The following is a 19,919-nucleotide window of genomic DNA, read 5'->3' as shown; positions in this document are numbered from 1 at the left end:
AATCTTGGGGCACCTGGGCTGTGCCAGTGCACAGGGCACTGAGTGCAGGGGTCAAAAGGAGACTTCTGTTCCTTGGAAGCTCGTAGTGCAAGAGGAGGTGGGTCAGAGGGGGCATGATGTAAGGGCCCTGGAAGCATGCCAAGTGCGGAAACAGACTCGCTGAGGCCATGTGCCCTGGCCAAGGTCACATGCTGGTCTGGATTGAGCTGAGAGGAGATCCTAGGTGTCCCAACTCCCTTCACCTCCCCCCAATATTCTACAAGTCTAACTGGTAGTAATTCAAACCAATACCCTCTCCCCCTCCCGCCTACCCTGACCTGGGGCGGGGGGTTCTTGGCTGGATGCCACAGCAGGGCAGGGCCCTGTCAGTTTCTATTACCAGTCCTTCTAGCTCTGCTAGGACCTGAGGCAGGTACAGGTAGAAAAAGGGCCCTGTGATCTTCTTACCAGTGGGGAAAAAAACAGCGTTTGGGGGAGGTGCGGCCACAGGGAGCCCCTAGGGGAGCTGAGGGATGAGGTGGGAGAGGGGAGGGCAAGGGTGCTGTGAGCCAGGAGTAGGAGCTGGGCCAGGGTCTCCCTGGTGGGAAGCCGGTGTGGCCTTTCTCACACCTCATAACCCTGGTCCCCTGGCTCTGAGTGTCAGCTGCCAGGGGAGTGATTGGGGAGTGGGGGATGCATATGGGAGCCGCAGGAGAAGGTGGGGGTGTGGGGGGGCCTTGTAGATATATAACATCTCAAATCTGGGGACATGATCTCAGCACCGGATTACCCGGTCCCTGTGCCCCAAAGATGTGAATATGATAGGTGGGCAACAGGCATAGTCCCACGACCTCCTGTGCCTGCCACCCTCACACCAGAGTGAAGGAAACACCAGAAGAGCTCCCTGTGGTCTTAGCTGTTTGTCCCCTTAGAAACGACAGGATGGAGAATGAGGATTAGAGTCAAAATGGACCTGGGGTCCAATTCTAGCTCAGCTGCCTAGAGCCTGGGCAAGCATTTAAGCAATCCGAGCCTCAGCTTTCTCATCAGTAAAATGGGAACAATTATACCCATAGAATACAATGTGAAGGGAGTTGTGCATGAGGCCTGTGTCCAAAGCACTCAGCACTGTGCCTGGCAAAAAACTGGTAACAACTGGTTTCCAATGTGTTTTTCTGTCTATGGGATGAACATGCATTTGGCACAGCCCCTACCTCACCTTAATCCCCAGGTGTCTACAGTGTCTGTTAGCAGCCGTAGAATGAAAGATGCTGAGGGTGGGGGGTGGGTGAGAACGTATTCAAGTTCCTTGCATTGAATTATCTGCTCCATGAAGACTCTTCCTGCCCCATTGGGTCTCTGGTTAATCATATTAGCTCTCCTGGGCTTTCCTGCATACCCAGCCAGGTAAGTGCGTCTCCCTTTAACCTGCCTTTGAAGCCTGGGGCTCTTTGATGTGAGTGGGGAATGCCCCATCCTGGGATCCTGCCAGCCTTGTGGTCACCAGCTAACAGGGCACAGGGCTTGGTGGAAATACAAGTCCCCCCACCCTGCCTGAGTTATCCCAAGTGTAGGCTTTGGAGTCAGACCGCCTGGGGCCCAGATTCTAGCACTGCCCCGCGTGACCTGGGGCAATTCACCCAGCCCCTCTGAGCCTCGAACACCTCTGCTATAGAACAAAGCTGACAGAAGCACCTACCTCATGGGTTTGTGGAAAGACAGGAGAGAGAGAAAAAGAAAGAAATGATGCTCTTTTCCATCATACTTAATAAGACTCCCCCAATGAGTCCACAGACCTAAAAGGCTTTGTATCCCAAATCTTAGTGCACTTTGAAACCTTGGCATTCTAGTCTGTTAAGTGGATTTCTATTTCAGAACTATAAATGCTACAAATTTACAAAGAAGAGAAGCTTAATTATCTAAATTTCTTTTTTTTAAAGATTTATTTATTTTAGAGAGAGAGCAGGGAGGGGTAGAGGGAGGGGGACAGAATCTCAAGCAGACTCCCTGCTGAGCTCGGAGCCCAATGTGGAGCCCAATGATCACGACCCCGAGATCATAACCTGAGCTGAAATCAAGAGTCGGACGCTTAACCAGCTGAGCCACCCAGGAGCCCCCTTAAATTTCTTCAATGCTTACTTAGTTTTATGGATTTCGAATAACAATTTTTATATTGTTATTATATTATTATAGTTACACTCATTGTGACAAATTTATTTTCTTATTTTTTTTTAAGATCTTATTTTTTTAAGTAATCGCTATACCCAACGTGGGGCTTGAGCTTACAATCCTGAGATCGAGAGTCCCACACTCTACCAAGTGAGCCAGCCCACTGCCCCCATTGTTACAACTTCGGTAAGGTATCATTGACACACATCGGCTGCAAATACCTGAAGTGTGCCTTTCAGCAAGCTTTGACATACTATGCAGCCGTTGCTACAGTCGAGACAATAAATGTACTTATCGCTCCCAAAACTCTCCTTGTGCCCCTTTGTAACTTCTCCCTCTTCCTTCTCCTCCCAGACAACCACTGAGCCACATTCTGCACTGCTTATCTGCAATCATTAGTTTGCTTTTTCTAAAATTTGATAGAAACAGAATCAGACAGTATATCCTATATTTTGTCTGGCTTCCTTAACACAGCATCATTATTTTGAGGTTTTTTTTTTTTTTTTTTTTATTCGACAGAGATAAAGACAGCCAGCGAGAGAGGGAACACAAGCAGGGGGAGTGGGAGAGGAGGAAGCAGACTCACAGCGGAGGAGCCTGATGTGGGGCTCGATCCCATAACGCCGGGATCACACCCTGAGCCGAAGGCAGACGCTTAACCACTGTGCCACCCAGGTGCCCCCATTATTTTGAGGTTTATCCTCGTTGCATCTATCAACAGTTAATTGTCAAGCAGCATTCCAATGTTCAGATACACTGCAGTTTCTGTGTCCAGTCACCCACGAATGTGTGCTCGAGTTGTTTTGAATTTCAAATAATGAAATTTTCATTTAATGTTTTTTGGAAGACAGCAAAGGTCGACTAGAACCAAAAAAACTTTAATTAAAAATGTCTTATTAAAAATTCACAAACTAAATAAGTACAAAGGGAGTTTATATAATTGCACTGTCAAAGGGTGTTTTTTGTAAGTTTCTATCCTTGGTACTTTTCACATGGATAACATTTCAAAGGGCACTAAAAGTGCACCCTGACTTTGGGGGCTCCCTTTATCTTTAATAAGTGCCTCCAGGGGATTACTGTGGTCACGGACGTTCAGGAGACACCAAGTCACAATGCACGTAAATCTCTCGGCATAGCCAGTACCTGGCACAGGGGCAGCACTCCCTAAAGCCCACCTCATTCCCACAGAACATGTTCCCTTGAGTGTTTGCCCTTAGTTCTGATTCTTTCCCCTGCTCCCCCCCACGCACGCATGCACACACACACATGCACACACACACGCATGCATGCACAAGCCCAGGCTTGGTTGTATCACCAAACTCCAGCTCACCTTCAGCACCAGTGAGTCTCGGTGGAAGGAAATGGGGAGGTGGGAAGCAGGAGGTGGCTGGCGGGGCTGTGGGAACCTCTGAGAAGCTTCCCAGTGGGAGGAGAGGGATTCTCTTGGTGGTCTCTTTGTTTGTTTCCCAGGGCAGGCTGAGGCTTCACCTCCTGACCCTGTGGGAAGCACATTGTGAAGCCTGGGCTCTACCCAGGAAGGGTTGGGAAGGAGAGCCCGGGCTGGAGGGAGCATCAGATTCTAAGTCACACAGGCCTGGCCCCTATCGGCTCTACCATCTCAGGCTAGTCCCCCTCTCCAAGGGTGAGGCCTGCCCTCCTCAGGTCACACGGCTCCTGCAAGGATCCAGAGAGGGAATGGAGGCAAGACGGTGGCATAGATGGCTCCCTAACAAGAATCCCGGTCCTGCGGAGCCAGGAGCACTAAGGAGGCACTCTCTCGCTGATGTTAAGACATCAGCATGCTAAGACAGGTGTGCTAAGCATTTATTGAGCATCTACTGTGTACCCGTTCCCCATGTGCTCAGGACAGTGAAGTAGAAGGACTTGAAACCAGAGGAAACTGGTGACCTGTGGGGCTTACGTCCTTTTGGGGCCACTGGATCTCCCTGCCCTTGTCTTCTTACCTCTGTGTTCCCCAGTCCAGGGACTGCGTTAAGTGTATTTATTCAATAAATACGTACTGAGCACTTGTATGTGTCCAGATCCGTGCAAACCACTGGAGGTTCAGTGGTGAGCAGAACAGACAGGGAATCTGGCTTACAGCCCAGTGCTGGGGGAGGGAGGAGACAAAAACTGAACAGGACCGAGCACAACAAGTTAATTTCTGACCATGGAAGAAACAAGCATGGTGATAGAGCGCAGAAGGCCGACTGAGATGGGGAAAGCGGAGAAAGGCTTTTCTGTGCGAGGGCGGGAATAAATGACTAGGCTGGGACATGGTCGTATTCAGTCTCACTTCCAAAGTCAGAATAACTTGGGGTCCATCACCGCTTGACCACTTGCGAGGGGTTCCACCTTGAGCAAGCTCTGAGCCACAGTTTCTTCACCTGTAAAATGGGAGTAAATATCCAATCCACTTCCTAGGGATAGGAGGGATGAATTAGATAATGCAAACACATCGTGGTAAGCACTTACTAAATAATAGATTATTTATAGATCATGCAGCCTGGGCCAGGTACCCACAATCTGTGGGTTAGTCCCCGTGGAGAGGAACACTCCTGAGTCTCTGCTCCTAACTGATCCCAGAGTGTCTTTCTCTCATCCAACATACAGCACGCATCTCACACTCATTGGCTCGGGGGACAGGCAAATGGGCGCAATAAGTTAAGGAGTGGTGCAGACTGCAGCACACTGGAGAGGACAGAGCCTACCAGAAACAAAGCAGCTACCACTCAGCTTTAGGGAACACTGGCCATGTCGAAATGAGGGCCAAGACCTTTCCGTTTCTCAAATGATGAAGTAAAACCATTTTATTCAGGGGCACTTGGCTGGCTCAGTCAGTAGAGCATGCGATTCCTGACCTCAGGGTCATGAGTTTGAGCCCCGTGTTGGGGGTAGAGATTACTTTTTTAAAAAGCAAAACTATTGTATTCAAAATCTAAAATATTTTTAGTGTTAATGATTTAAATGAAAACCTTTCAAAACATTGTTGGGGGTAGACCAAACACTGCTATGAGCCAAGGCTGGCTGCAGGCATGGTTTACAACCTCCGCTTAGGGAGGGCCAAGCCCTCTGATGAACGCTGAAGAATGCAAAGCAAGGCAGGCGGCAGGCTCGCTGGTGGAAGACTCCTGACGGCTTGAGGACCTCAGCCTTCGGCAAAGAGTGGCTTGGCTCAGAGCCTGCAGGGGGAGAGAGACCACGTAGGAAGGCTTTGTGAGAGAGAAGACCCTCGAGCTGGACAAGGGAATAAATCGGAGTGTCTCGTGGGGGTGTAGAGGGGGCAGAATTACCCTGGATAGAGGAAGAATGGCTTAGAACTTTGGGGGAAGGGCAGGTATTTCCATGGGGCTGGAGGACATTGGGGTACAAGGGCATCATAACGGGGACAGCTGGCTCTCTCTCTCTCCAGGTCACAGGGAGCCACATGTGCTCCACAGAGGTGCCGAGATGGCACCTCCCAGCTCTGGGTGCTGGCCTCCAAGATCAGCAGGGTCGGACAGAAAGCGTGGACAAATACCAAAGGCAGAAGCCAGAAGCCTGTGCTTAGAACCCCCTCTACCATTTCCTTTTCTTCTTTATTTTTTAAAGTTTTTATTTACTCATTTGAGAGAGAGCGTGAGAGAGCACAAGCCAGGAGGACGAGCAGAGGCAGAGGGAGAAGCAAACTCCCCGCTGAGCAGGGAGCCCAATGCAATGCAGTGTGGGGCTCGATCCCAGGACCCTGAGATCATGACCTGAGCTGAAGGCAGACGCTTCACCAACTGAGACACCCAGCCGCCCCTCTACCATTTCTAGAACTGGATTCATTCATCTAAGTTAAGACCACAGCAAGCAATCATCAGTTATGAACCAGGGGCTGGGGCTTCAGGAGAAATATATCAGAGGCCATCTCTGCTTCTTGGGAGCTCACAGTCCAATGGTGGGCACTGAAGACAGTTTGGACAACGGCTCCATCATGCTGTCCTTAGAAGAGGCCTCTGCCAAGTTGTTGGGGAGCTGGTGATAGGTCTTTCAAGCTGTGTCTCGATAGTGGAGTCGGAGTTCACCAGGGGATACGATGGAAACGCATCCATAGAAGAAGGAGCACAGACGTGCGCTGGGAAAGTGAGGACAGCCTAGGTCACACTGACATATAAAAGATGCTCATTAAATGTGTGCAGAACTGAGCCGTCTTCCTGCCTTGCCCGGGAGAATCTAGCTCTTGCCGTTAACCTGCTATAGACACGCTAGGAAAGCAGGTCTGCTCGATGACTGAATATACAAATGATCAGATGCTACGAGCCCTATGCACTTTACACACACTTCCAATTCCTACTCACAGCATTCCTCTCACACACACACTATCCTTTACCTCCATTTTACAGCTGAGGAAGCACAAGCTTCAAGATGGTAAGTGGCTGGTCTAATGCGCCCAGGTAGTGGCAGAGAAGGATCCTGACCCTGCCTCCTGGCAGCCTGACCTCACGGCTCCAGCATTTCACCATGCCGCCTGCCGCTGCTCGTGTCAAGAGAGGGTCTGGGACGGTCTGATGGAAAGCATTCAAGAACTTCGAGGGACTTTGCTCCCCACCCTCCGGCCAGCTGGGATGGCCCTGAAAGGTTATCTCCCAGGTCAGGTAATCTGTTGGTCAGTCCGTCTGGGGCAGGGGAAGCAAGAAGGTGTCATCCCCACCTAGGAGGAGGGAACTTGTGGTTCTTCTTGTAGGAAACAGATCCTGGATGAACAAATACCCTTCAAAAACGAGCAGGAGGACCATCAGCCTTTGTCCTACAAGGCTGACAGAGATTTGATTTCTCGTAGGCCTCTGGAGCTGCAGACAGGCCAGTGATGGATGGGCTTTGACAGTTGTTCTTACCGGTCGGAGAGCACTTCCAGGCCTCCGCATGGTTCTGGGCCAATACACATCAGAAATGAGCTCTGTCTGCAGCTCCCAGGCCCCGGGAGAGGCACGACTTGGAGAGTTCCTAAGTCTCAGTACAAGGCACACGTCCACCCTCTTATCTGTGGGAAAAGCGATGGAGCTCAAAGCACAGCTCTGGGTCACAAGCTCACCTGCCTTTCACATAGTGGCTCTTCCCACCTGTAAATCTGTGGCCTTGAGCAAATCACCTTGTTTCTTCTGAGCCTCTGGCTTCTCATCTCTGACGTGGGCCTGATGGTAAAAATCAATGCAGAGGGCCAACAGCATGACGGACTCAAGAAATGTTAGCGATTGTCATAATCATTCCTTTTAGCTAAAACATGGATTAAGCACCTTCTAGATGTCACATCATAGTGCAAGCGACACAGGACGAATACACCTTTCTTCTTAATTTCAAGAAGTTTCTGGTCCACTTGGAGAAGTAGAACTGCCTTCTTCCTTGTTCCTTTGCCCATCTTGGTGGGTAAGACCATCTGGGCTGAGTGTCTCCGTTTCCATGGGGACCACCAGGATTCTAGGTCACATGGGACGTGGGAAGATCCGGGTTGGGGAGGCTGACACCTGTACCTCTGTCTAGCTATATGCCCCTCCCCTGTGTTGCCATTCTTGACTTCTATGTCCTTGTCAGGGCTCCCATTGCGCTAACCACAAGCTGCCCATTTTTTTTTAATGATTTTTTTTATTATATTATGTTAGTCACCATACAGTACATCCCCGGATTCCGATGCAAAGTTCGATGCTTCACTAGTTGCATATAACACCCAGTGCACCATGCAATACGTGCCCTCCTTACTACCCATCACCAGTCTATCCCATTCCCCCACTCCCCTCCCCTCTGAAGTCTTGTTTGTTTCTCATAGTCCATAGTCTCTCGTGTTTCATTCCCCCTTCTGATTACCCCCCCTTCTTTATCCCCTTCTTCCCCTACCAATCATCCTAGTTCTTATGTTCCATAGATGAGAGAAATCATATGATAATTGTCTTTCTCTGCTTGAACTTATTTCACTTAGCATTATCTCCTCCAGTGCCGTCCATGTTGCAGCAAATGTTGAGAATTCGTTCTTTCTGATAGCTGAGTAATATTCCATTGTATATATGGACCACAACAAGCTGTCCATTTTTTATTAATAGATTTGTAACCTGGGTGAGGGCACCCTCTGCCTCTGGGGAACCAGCATCCCGAACCAGCAAGCCCCCACGCTGGGGAAGCTGACTGAGAACCATGGAGCGCGCATAATGATATCCACGTTCAGAAGCTTTACATACACACCAAGTTTTAGAGCTTGCGAAGCACCTTACCATTCGCTTCGTTTATTCTATGGAAGGAGGGATCTCCAGTAATGTTTTACAGATGAGGAAACTGGATGCAGAGGGGTGGGTTCCAACTTGCGACTAGAACCTCAGCCCCACCCAGGTTTACTCAAAGTTACTCAAAGTCTGGTAAGGACCACGGGGTGCTTGTTAAATATGTAGATAACCAAGCCCTTTCGCGAAATTCTGAGTCTAGAGGTCAGGATTGGGACTCAGGAAATCAATAGTTCAACAGCCAAAGTGATACTTCTCTCCGGGCAAGTCCAGACACAGTGCCATTCACTGATTTATTTACTTAGCTAAGATTTTGGGGGTCCAAACTCAAATGTGTACTGTGGGGGAAACACGACGAACAAGGCAGTCCCCACTTGAAGGAACTAACAATCTGCCCACTAAGCCCACTGTCCAGGTCCCACGGCCGGGGTGGGGCTGCAGCCCAGGTTTCTCCTAGGTGAGGCCCCTTCCTGCTGGGTGTGGGCCGGCCCCACCCTCACCTCACCCCCACCTCCCAAGTCTGGAACTCCTGACTGAGCCTGTTGGGCCTTCTTCCACCATCTCCACCTGCTCTGGGCTGAGTCTGTGGTTCTTTGGAGCTGAAGCGTCCTGTGTTAGGAGCTGAGGTGGGCCTGGCACACAGCATTTGAGGAAATGCCAGCCAGCCGCTCATGTGCCTGGCAAAGCTAAGAAAGGAAAAGGGAAGGAGGAGCCCTCCTGGGTTGAGGGAAACAGCTGGGGCCTAACAAGGGGGAGGGATTTCTATTTCTTTAAAGGTAATCCCAGCTCTGGCCTGACTGCATCGGGCAGCGAGGCCAGACAAGGGTCAGTCCCATGCAGCTGAGATGAGAGTGCAGAGCCGAGACCCAAGTTTCCTGCTGGGCACGGACACCACAGGCGACACCTTTCTCCCGAAATCCCGGGATGGATGGGTGCCTGCAAAGGGAAGAGCCTGATGCCACCACAGGTGCTCTGAGGGCGGGCGGCCAGGATCCCCTGTTAGCTCTGCCCCAGGCTCCAGCTTCTGCTGCACACTTCCCTTTTCTGCTGAAAAAGTCTGTCCTTCATCCTGGGCACTCTTGCCCTTTGTCTTCTCCAGGAGAGTCCTTCCATCCCTGTCTGGAGCGGGTCCCCGGGGGGCCTTCCTCTGGAGCTGACCTTCATGGATCCAGCAACTCCCAGTACCCAGAAATTTCCCAGAGGCTAGCCCTCTGGACAGGCCTTGCCGGATAAGGCCAGGATGCGCCTGGAGGCCATTTGGGCGGTGTCCTCGAAGGCTGCACCTGGCCAGCCCAGTGGGAGCCTCCCAGGTCAGCGAGGAGAGCCTCCCGCACCCACCACCGGTCCCTACCTGGTCCTACTGAGCCAGACCTCCATGTGGAGCCTGTGTCGGGCAGGGATCCGGGGTAAGGCAGAGCAAGGAAGCCACAGTTCTGACCTGAGAGTTGCTGGGATGTGTTTGCTGTGCCTCACAAGGCCCTTAGTAGCTACGGTAGCTGAGTGCCAGGGTGCCCGGAGGGGGCAACCAGGACAGTCCCCGACCTCACAGCGCCTCCAGCTTGGCGGGTCTCCTCCCTGCCAGGCTCAGGTCTGGCCCGCCCCAGCAGGTGGTCCCTCTGGGGGCCACCACCACCAACCCCCCGGGGTGAGGGGAGGTATAGGATCTTCCCCAGGGAAGGAGGAAAGAGGCGGGGCGGCAGCGCAGGCCCAGGATATAAGGGGCGGAGGCGCCGCTCGCGGGCCCAGCCAGCCCACCATGCACGCCCCCCGGCTGCCCCTGCTTCTCCTGCACGCCTGGTGGGTCCTGCGCCAGGCGGGCGCCGCCACGGTGGCCCCGGTGGCGCTCCGCACGCGGGAGCAGCCCTCGTCGCCGTCCCCTCTGGCGTACATGCTGAGCCTCTACCGGGACCCGCTGCCCCGGGCGGACATCATCCGCAGCCTGCAGGCGCAAGGTAGGCAGCGCCACCCCGCCAAGCAGCCGGGGCGCCTCGGGACTCTGGAAGGGCGTGGGACGGGCTGCGGGCGGGGGGCCCCGGGCCGGGGACGCCGCCGCAGAGGGCGCACCGGGCCGGGAGCGCGCGTCCGGGGTTCGGGTCTAGGGTGCCTCGGCGTCGGCTCCGGATGGAGGGGATTGTGGCATCGGGAGGGGCCTGGGCGGAGACCTTTGCGCTCCGCGCCTTGCTTTAAGGTGGGCAGCGTGCGGTGCCGGAGGGTGGGAGACCGACTGCGCCACTGGACCCCGCGGGCTTGTTAAACTACGTAAGCTCCCGGCGCCTCGGTGTGCGCTCCCCTGCAATGGGGACAACAGTACCTCCCTTAGAAGACTATGGCAAGCGCTAGGTGACAGAGCACATACAACGCTCCGCACGAAACCAGGCACAGTAATAAATGATCGTTATTATTACTACATACATTTTGTGGATTTTTCTTTTCTTTTCGCGCGTGGGGGTGAACGGGTGCAGGAGTCTGGCGCCGGGAGTGTCTCAGGCTGACTGCAAGCTTCGAAACCCAGCACGGTGCCCGTAACCTCAGGGATTAGAGTTCAGAGATCCGGTACTAGAGATGGGGTGCCCCGAAGTCGGGAACTGAGGCAGGCTTGGGAACTCGAGTCCAGGCTGGGAAGGGTCAGAGACCATGGTGACTCGGGAGGATCTCCCTCGGAAACAAGGCAGGGCGTTCCGGGCGTCGGGCGACGGGCAGGTGGGTGCTGAGCAGACCGAGCACTCCCGCGGGGTCCCCTTGCCCCTTGCAATACACATCCTGCCGCCTGGGGTCGGGGGGCAGACCCCTGCCGCCTTGCTCCGGCCTGGCCCTCCCTCCGCCAGCTGGGGCCAGACGGCCCTCCCCCACGCTGGGGCGCAATCCACATCCGATAATCTAATCTAATTGGCCACCCGCCAGCCTCTTGTGGTCCGGGGGTGGGGGCTCCTAGTTCCCTGGCCGGCCGCCTCTGGGGTCAGACAGCTGATGACCCTCTCCCAAAGGGTCATCTGGGGACCAGACAGCCTAGGGAACCGGAGGGGCGGCCGGCTTGGAAATGACTGGTGTGTTTTGCTCAGTCCTTCTACCAGAAAGCTGGGTGCGCGGAGGAGGCTGGGCAGAGGGGTAGGGGGTGCCCTTTTTCAGTTCACTCGTCCTTCTGGAGAGTTCCAGAAGGTTTGTGGGGGTTTGACAGCCTGGGAGATTGGAAAACTGAGTCCTGGTCCCTCAAAGCCTGCTTCCCAATCCCGGGAGGGTCCCTTGCATACCCGTTGGGTTCTCTAGTTTCCCCTTCTGTAAAATAGGGGACTGGCTTTCTGCTTCATTGGTGTGTACATGTGATAAAATATATAGGACAAAATCTACGACGTTACCTCTTTTTAAGTGTACGCTGACCTTAAGTACACTCAGTGTTGTGAATTGGCTTCGTTTTTTAAAAAGCAGCCAGAAGAGCCTGCCTGGAGAGACACTGATGGGGAAGGAATGTTCTACACGCTCTTCCCCTCGGGTTTTATCCGTAGGCTGCCCCAGGAAAGGGGGACGTGGGTGTTGGAGACTAACCAAAGCGGGTTTGCATCTGCTTCTGTCCCTGCTGAAACACCCTCTGCTTGGGCCTTCAGCTTTCTCACCAGCAAAATGGTAATGATGGTGGTGAGGATCGAAGGAGACCGGGCTCGGCTCAGGAAGCAGTTAGTGGCAGTTATCCTCAGAGTTTATAATAATGCAGAGCAGACGCTTAGTGTCATACCCACGCCCTCCTTTCCTCCAGAGCCCCAAGTCCTAACTCAGCCCCAGCACGCTGAGGGGAGAGAACCCAAGGAACCCAAGGGCATGGGCCCAGCCACTTTCTTCTTTAGAACTGGACGTGGGTTGAGATTTCACTGGGGCCTGTGTGGCCAACTCTGTCCAGTGCCTGGATAGGTTTCAGGGTGTCCCTGATACCTACCCCCAAATCACATCTGTTGTACAGGTGGGAGCATTCTTAGCTTGTATCAGGCATCAGTGACCCTCAAATGATTACACACCCCTATCCTCAAGAACCAGAGCCAGATTTAAGAGAACCCATCAGCACTGTTTGCCAAGGAGCCCTTGGCTGGGGGTGGGGTCATGGAGTCAAAGACTCTTCTTCACCCTGAAGGAGCACTCCATACACATTGCCCAGCATGGGAACAGATGACTTTGCTCCTCTGTCTGGGTCCCTCACTACCCGTCTGGACACCTTCATTTCTAACCTTGGCCGTGGGCAGTCATAAGGAAGTGGTTGACGACAGCCAACACTCGCTGTACTTTGGTTGCACTGGGCAAAACGCGGTACGCACGTTATCTCAGTAATCCTAACACTCCCATGAGGCGGATACTGTCACTATCTTCCTTTTACCAAGAGGGAAGCTGAGGCCCAGAGAAGGGGAGTAATCTGCCCAATGTCCAACAGCAAGTGGCAGAATTTGAAGCCTCACAGCACGCACCAGAGCCCAGGCTCTTAACCGCTGAGCTGGACCGTCCTCCTCTAAAAGGCCATTTGTGGATACTTGAGATAAAAGCCTTTAACTCCCAGCGCAGGTGGCCAGGAGTTGCTACGGGTCCCACCTAATCCCCAGGTGGCTAGGGGGTGCTGTGGTGGGCAAGCAGGAATGCCAGCCTCCTCCCCACACCTCTGGGGAGAGTTGCTAGCCAGGGGCCGGTTATTGCCCCCTGCAGGTGCTAATGAGGAGGCAAGTGGAAATTGAGTGAAAAAGAGCCTCTGGAGATGGGCTGGGAGAAGCTGCCAGGAGGCTGAAGCTGGGAACTGCCTCCTTGTAATGCACGTTGATCTCAGAGAAATTCACTTACCATCTGACCAAAGATGATCTATGAGACCCTTAAAAAAAAAACCAAAACCTGTCATGTGGTCTGCCCAGAGCGGACCTAGATCGGAGACCATCACCACCCTTGAGATCGATTCACGAAAGTGTTAGTGTTTTTATTCTAAGGGATGATCCCTGACTTTGATTTAGCAACAAGCGTTCAAACCTTTTTATTTCCACGTGGGCTGGTGAGATGGCAGGGATGGGTAGGGCATGACCCTTCCCATTGCAAAGAAGAGGAAACTGGGCTTGAAAAAAGTTAAAGGTCACTTTTAGGTGACCTGAAAATCCACAAAAACATGCTATTCCCAGACATCGGACCAAATTAGTCCAGGACTAAAATGAATGGAATGTGCTTCCCCATTCCTTTTCATCCAGTTTGGGTGGAGTTGTGTTGGGGAGGGGGTGGAACAGGGCCAGGGGCTGTGCGTGTGCTAGCTGTGCCCGCCCCAGATGTGGGAATGCCCCGCAGCAGCCAGGGGGTGATAAGCACCCTGCAGGTAGATGAGAAAGCCCGCAGGGTGGAAAAGTCCCAGGTCAGTGCAAACTCACGCTTAGAATGCCTGTAGGAGCCTATGCGTCAGGTTGTCAAGAACTCCTGAAGCTTCTGCCTCCTTCGTTAGGAAGGGGTGGAGCAGAGTGTGGCCAGTCCTGGGCTTCTGCTGCCTGTGCCTCCCTGAGCCCGCCAAGTCTGGCCTTTCCATGATGTGCGTATCAACGTCATGTGCCCAGGAGATGGGCCGCCCTTTCCAATGAGAAAACGGAGTCTGGGACAGTGACTTGCCCAGGGTCACAGGGTGAGTAGAGGCTCAGGGTTTAGGTCGGAAAGCTCAGGGTTTGGCTTGAGAGCATGGAGAAACTCATCCAGTTTCTACTAGTTGATCTCCAGCTGTGGGGTGTCTTGGAGGGAGCAGCAGAACCCAGATTTGGAGTTTGGGCTTTGCGGTTGGGCAAATCCAGGTTCATTCTTGGCTCCGCCAACTTGTGCGGGTGATTTAACCTCTCTGAGCTGCAATTTGAATTGGACTAAAGTGGGCTCCACATTCCCAACTCCTAGGGTTGGCGCAAGCATCGAGAGGATTCCTATCACGTGAGCTCTGGTGGTTGTTACAGCGATGAGGCTGCAGGGGACCCCCACTCACCCTGCTTCCTTCCCGGTTTCTCCCCACCCAGATGTGGAGGTGGATGGGCAGAACTGGACCTTTGCCTTTGACTTCTCCTTCCTGAGCCAAGTGGAGGAGCTGGTGTGGGCCGAGCTCCGGCTGCAGCTGTCTGGCCCTGTGGACCTGCCCCCCAGCGTGCCACTGTCCGTCGAGATTCTCCACCAGCTAAAGCCGGATGCGGAGCAGGACCCAGCGGACTGCCGGGAGCGTCTTCGGATGGACCTGTTCGCTGTCCCCCTGTCCCAGGTTACCTTTGCCTCAGGCAGCATGGTCCTGGAGGTGACCAGGCCACTCTCCAAGTGGCTGAAGCACCCCGGGGAGCCAGAGGCGCAGATGTCCGGTTTGGCTGGAGAGTGTCAGCAGCGGCCTCCCCCGCCGCCTGTCACTAGCGTGCTCCTCGTGCTCTACTCCAACCTCTCCCCAGAGCAGAGGCGGCTGGGCGGCTCCACCTTGCTGTGGGAGGCTGAGAGCTCGTGGCGGGCCCGGGAGGGACAGCTGTCCCAGGAGAGGGGCAGGCGGCACCGTCGACACCACTTGCCGGACAGAAGCCAGCTGTGTCGGAAGGTCAAGTTCCAGGTGGACTTCAACCTCATTGGATGGGGCTCCTGGATCATCTACCCCAAGCAGTACAATGCCTACCGCTGCGAGGGCGAGTGTCCTAACCCCGTGGGGGAGGAGTTCCATCCCACCAACCACGCGTACATCCAGGTGCGGGGCCCTGCTGAGGGGAGGGGAGGCGGGGGGCTGTGGGGAGAGGCGGCCATACTGCCCGATCAGGGGGACAGGACTCCGGCTTTGCTCGTAAATTGCTGTTCCTTGGTTCGCTGTTCTTCACGCACCAACAGCGTGCCAGCTCCTGTCCTGGGAGGGAGAGATGGCCTGTGACGCAATCCTCAGAGGGCCTACGTGCAGCCACGCCCCCTTGGGTAACCTTGAACACCTTGCTCCCTCTTAGGCCTTCTTCCTCGGCCTCCGCTTCTCCTCAGCTCTGACTTCTAGGAAAGGAAGTTCAGAGTCTAGACTCTGGGAATAAACCCGGCTTTGATTCCTACGTGTTAGCTGTGTGACGCTGATCAAGTTGCTCGTTCTCGCTGAGCCTGACTTTTCCCGCCTCTGAGAGGGGGATGGCAGTGCCATAGTTCGTAGCGACGTGGTAGGATTCGATGAGATGAGACGTATACCAGCATGTGTATCTGCCGGCAGGTGACCAGCACGCTGCATGTTGTAGTAGCATTACTAGAAGTCTGTGATTCACTGCTGGAATCGGGGCCACATTTATGGGGCTGTGGTTGGGGTGATCCTGTTCCAGCCACTGTACTTTTGCTCCCGAAAACAGGAGTTGGACACCGTTTTGTAGTAGAGAAGGTCCAAGACTCCCACCACAGGCCACTAGTCAGCCTAAGGTCTAGAAGGTGGTGGAGGAGAGCAAAGGGAGAATGAGAGGGAGGGAGCAGAGAATAGAGCCTGACATGGTGGCCCTGATATTGGGGTTCAGAGGCTCTGGGGAGCGCGTGAGCTGAGCTCATGCAAGGGAAGCACTCGTGGGGCCAGAGCCCTGCAGGACCTTTCTTGGGCAAAGGCCTGAGCCTCTCCTGGGACTTGGCTCCACGAACCTCCCTGCTGCATGATCAAGGGGACCCCCAGAGACCCAGAGCGTCCCAATAGCAAGTCTAACAGTAGGATCCGAAAAGACTTCCCTGGACCTCAGGGACGGGGCCCAGTTCCAGAGTGAGTGCCAAGGGATTGTTACCTCTACTCCTATTGACTTATTTATCCTTCTCTGGGCAACAACGCAGATCCCACAAGAATTTCCGCATGACTCTCTTCTGCTTCATGTTTCTGGAACTAAACCAGGATTTTCTTGGAATTGGTATGCACTCTAGACCAGAACAATAGGAAGACACGTCCATTTGCTACTGCTCTACCCAGATACAGCTTTTAGCATCTTCTGTTTAACTCTGTTTTGTTTTTTAAACAGCCTGTGAAGGTACTTTATGTGTTCAGAGTTGATGATGTATTGGCAGGCTGATTCCTTTATGAGAACGATTTTCTTCTGTGTTTGTACCTAGAAACTGATTTTAACTAACTTTTCTCCCCCAGAGTCTCCTGAAACGATACCAGCCCCACCGAGTCCCTTCCACCTGCTGTGCCCCCGTGAAGACCAAGCCGCTGAGCATGTTGTATGTGGACAATGGCCGAGTCCTCCTAGACCATCATAAAGACATGATTGTGGAAGAATGCGGGTGCCTTTGAGGAGATCCTGGTGGGGGCCAGATTTGCCTGTACCCTGGGAAGTTGGGAAGGCCCTGGAAGACACGAGAACCATCTAATGCCGTGAGGAGAAACAGAGGGGGAAAGGTTGCTCTGTCTGCCAGAGCCGAGGAGGAAGGGCTCCCCGCTCTGTAAAGGAAGGCTCTGTGGAGGCTGGCTCACGCAGAGGCTGCTGTCAGGAGAGAGAGAGGAGCCAGCCTGAGCGGCAGGCTTGTTGGCCGTTCTTTCCTGAAGAGACTGTGGTGACTAAAAGCACTAGGGCAAGGGTTCTTTGCTTGACTTTTTAACCTATGAACCCCCAGAAACGGTATGCAAAAGTTGGGGCACATGTGCATTTATCTTTGAGGTGGGACGAGTTACTGATGACTTTTCTGTATTCTCAAAAGTGGGCTTTGCTCACCCCCACCTCCTGCCAAGATGAAGTTCACTGTGTTCACTGGGAAACAGTCGGCTCTTGTTGCCGCCAGCTGGTTTAGGGAAGCCCCCACCTCTTTCAGGCTGGCCAGTGGCAATCTGCTGGCCTTGTCCAGGGGCTCCCCAGAGTGCGTCTCTGCTAATGAGTTGCCCAAACAATACAGCCATTGTGAAGTCCTCCCAGGCCAGCTGGTGCCTTTGAGGGGAGAGGCAGGAACTCCAGAGAGCTGGCCACACCGGACTCCAGGAGCGTAGCCCTCGGACACCCCCCGGTCAGCCTGCTTGGGCAGACACAATCCGAGTCTATTAAAGTTGGTGACAGTTCACCTCGGTCTCTAATTGTGTGCTGTGAATGAGGCCCCTGAGCTTTCCATCCAGCAGGGGTGAGGGCCGCCTAGGACTTGGGTTATGGTCACAGCCGAGCTGCTGGGAAGCGGTGTGGCCTCGGGTAATTCCTTGCTCGGCCTCCTCCTGTGGAATGCAAGGGGTTGGGTCTTGACACGCTCCTGTAACATGTCTGTTAGCAGGTCCTATGTCATGGACTGTCCTCTGGGCCTCATCCCCACCTCCCTCTACAGCTTACGAAGCCTGCTGAGCCCCAGGCCCGCCGTACCCCCACTCTCGGACCTTTCCCCGCTCGTGTGTTGCTCAGGGTTCGAACTCTGGCTTCATGTCGGGTTCCACCCAGCACCCCAGCAGAAGGAACCCCAGCTTTCTTGGGGGACTCGCTACCGCCAAAGCACCTGAGCACGGCTTTGCCTTTTGGATGAAAAGACCCCCAAAGGCAGCGATCCTGTTTCTTTCAGCTGACCTCATTAGGCACTGCTAGAACAGGGGCTGTGTCTGTTTGGCTGGGTGAGGGGGCCATTCTAGCGGGAACGCGAGTCTCTGGTAGTTCTACCCCTGCTTCCCTGAGAAGCCGGTCAGCGTGTGCTCCACGCTTAGGAAGATGACCCCCATCGGGTGGGAACCCGCTCCCGACTTTAGATGTAACTCGATTGCGGCGTTGGCTGAGTCAAGGCAGTAACCCTGGCCTCGGCCGAGGTCAGAGAGGCTAGAGCCAGGCCTGGGCTTGAGAACCCTCAATGCCCTGATTCAGCAACCAAGCCGCTCCAGCTGCTCCTTTCCTGGGGTGGAAACAGACTGCCACACCGCAGTCCTGAATCACAATAGGACTCTGCCGCTGGCCCTAGTCAGGAAACAGCAGAGCTGGGGAGCCCATGTGAGGCCAGCTTTTTATCCCATCCACAGGCCCCGGGGCCTGACCACACAGCTAGGAGGGGCTGGGTCAAGAACTCAGCTCTGGTCTCTGGAACCCCAGGGGCACTGCCCTTAATAGCAGCTGGAGGTTTTGCTCTCCTACTTTGGGGTCAAGGCCTAGCCTTTGGGACCAAACATGTGGACCCAATTTCACTACCACCCTGAAGTTCTGGGAAGTGCAAATCGCATCCCGGGGTTTAGAGCGTCTTCCTTGGTAAACAGGTGCCCAACATTTCTTCTAGGGCGAGGGCCAGGAAAGCGAAAGTTCAAGCTCCTTGTGGCCACGGCTTGTGGGAGAGTTTACAGTCCACGGCTCCACTGACTCAGCAAACCTCACCGACGAGGCACAGCCTCCTATCAGGCGGCCAGCACAAAGGAGTGGAACCTCGTTTTGCCGCGCTGCTCAGAACTCCGCACGGGGCGTGTCAGCCGTGGGCCGTCCTGCTGCCTGGCCAGAGGCCTTTGAGGCCAAGCCTAGCAACGCAGCTTCGTGCTCTGGGCCCCGGGTGCTGGTCAGGCTTTGTAAGCCGGAGGAAATACTGCCTCCGAGAATGGAGTCCTGCCCTCACCTGGGGTCGGATAGGGCTCCACAGAATGGTGATTTTCACGTGCTCTCAAGACCAAGGTCTACTGTACTTAGAGCCGTGCCAGGCAGTAACTGTGTGGGGACAACTGGATGCCTTACGGTCCTAGGCTGGGGCAGGGGGTGGGCCTGGCGGTACCTAGGAGTGGAGAAAAGGAAAGACTGGAAGGGGAAGTGCAGAAACGGGCACTACACGGGACGTGGGGGAGGTTGTGACTCCAATAGCCCCACTGTGGGGCATTTGTCTCCATCCTGCGCCCCCCAATCCGAGGTTGCCTTGGAAGTTAGCATCCCACCTGCCTCGGCGCAGAGGAAAGGATGTATGAAGTGCTAGCAGAAGGGTTTGGCCCTGTCTTCCCCTAAAGATTCTTCGGTCCTTCCAGAGGTCCCAGGGCTGGTCGTGGCTGCAGCCCACAAGCCTCCACACCCGAACTCGCTCACTCCTGAGGGAAAGGAGGCCCAATTGGCTGACCTCAGGTCGCCACGCCAACCGGGCTGTGCTCCAGCCCTTTCCCGAGCTCTTCACGTGCCAGGCCCGAGGCTAAGCGCCTTCTGTGAGCCTCACAGCCCCCCAGGAACCGGCAGTTCTCAACCCCAGCCTCCCTGAGAGAAGCCTGGCAGGAGGAAGGCGGCCTCTAAGCAGCTCGGCTGGGCTTCACGGCCGGCTCACTCTGAAGCCTCAGAACTAAACCTCGACCCTGCCCGGATGGGAAAACGTTGCCTCAAGTCCGCTTTTACTCTGCGGACCACCATTCACGTCTCAAGCAGGACAGAACTCTTGTTCGCCATCTCAGTATGTGAGACTCACTGAACTAACAGCAAGGACTTGGGATGTTCCTGCAGACACAGCCTAGTTCCGGACCTCAGAGGGGGTGCGTTGCGGACAGGTGCCCTGGGGGCGCAGGCAGCGGTCTTGGAAAAAGGGAAAGCCGTGGTCCGGGCTTCCGTGAGGCTGGTCCGCGGAGAGGGGCCTTCCTGGTGTGTCAGCCCCCACACGCACCCGATCACCACCAAGCTTCCGAGGGAA

The 19,919-nt window shown here is 54.3% G+C and overlaps 1 protein-coding gene across 2 annotated transcripts; it reads left to right on the top strand.

Annotated features, from left to right (window-relative positions):
• The first annotated feature begins 9,896 nt into the window (after positions 1–9,896).
• NODAL (nodal growth differentiation factor) lies at positions 9,897–16,617 on the top strand. Of its 2 annotated transcripts, none has more exons than XM_034662626.1 (3): positions 9,897–10,330; positions 14,375–15,072; positions 16,465–16,617. In XM_034662626.1, the coding sequence occupies exons 1-3, from the start codon at positions 10,135–10,137 to the stop codon at positions 16,615–16,617; spliced, it is 1,047 nt and encodes a 348-aa protein (XP_034518517.1). In that variant the 5' UTR covers positions 9,897–10,134. The 2 variants fall into 2 exon arrangements, with proteins under 2 accessions (XP_034518517.1, XP_034518516.1); XM_034662625.1 differs by lacking the exon at positions 9,897–10,330 and adding an exon at positions 12,891–13,998.
• Positions 16,618–19,919: the final 3,302 nt, after the last annotated feature.

Source organism: Ailuropoda melanoleuca, chromosome 6, assembly GCF_002007445.2.
Source record: "Ailuropoda melanoleuca isolate Jingjing chromosome 6, ASM200744v2, whole genome shotgun sequence".
NCBI lineage: Eukaryota > Metazoa > Chordata > Mammalia > Carnivora > Ursidae > Ailuropoda > Ailuropoda melanoleuca.
Note: the sequence above shows the minus strand (reverse complement) of the source record. Positions and strands in the feature narration are given on the sequence as shown.

What these genes read in the sequence shown, in the direction of transcription:
- NODAL (XM_034662626.1), top strand. Translation starts at nt 10,135, where the DNA reads ATGCACGCCCCCCGGCTGCCCCTGCTTCTCCTGCACGCCTGGTGGGTC. An exon ending in CCGCAGCCTGCAGGCGCAAG is followed by an intron (nt 10,331 to 14,374) that starts GTAGGCAGCGCC and finishes CTCCCCACCCAG; the next exon opens with ATGTGGAGGTGGATGGGCAG. An exon ending in CCAACCACGCGTACATCCAG is followed by an intron (nt 15,073 to 16,464) that starts GTGCGGGGCCCT and finishes TTTCTCCCCCAG; the next exon opens with AGTCTCCTGAAACGATACCA.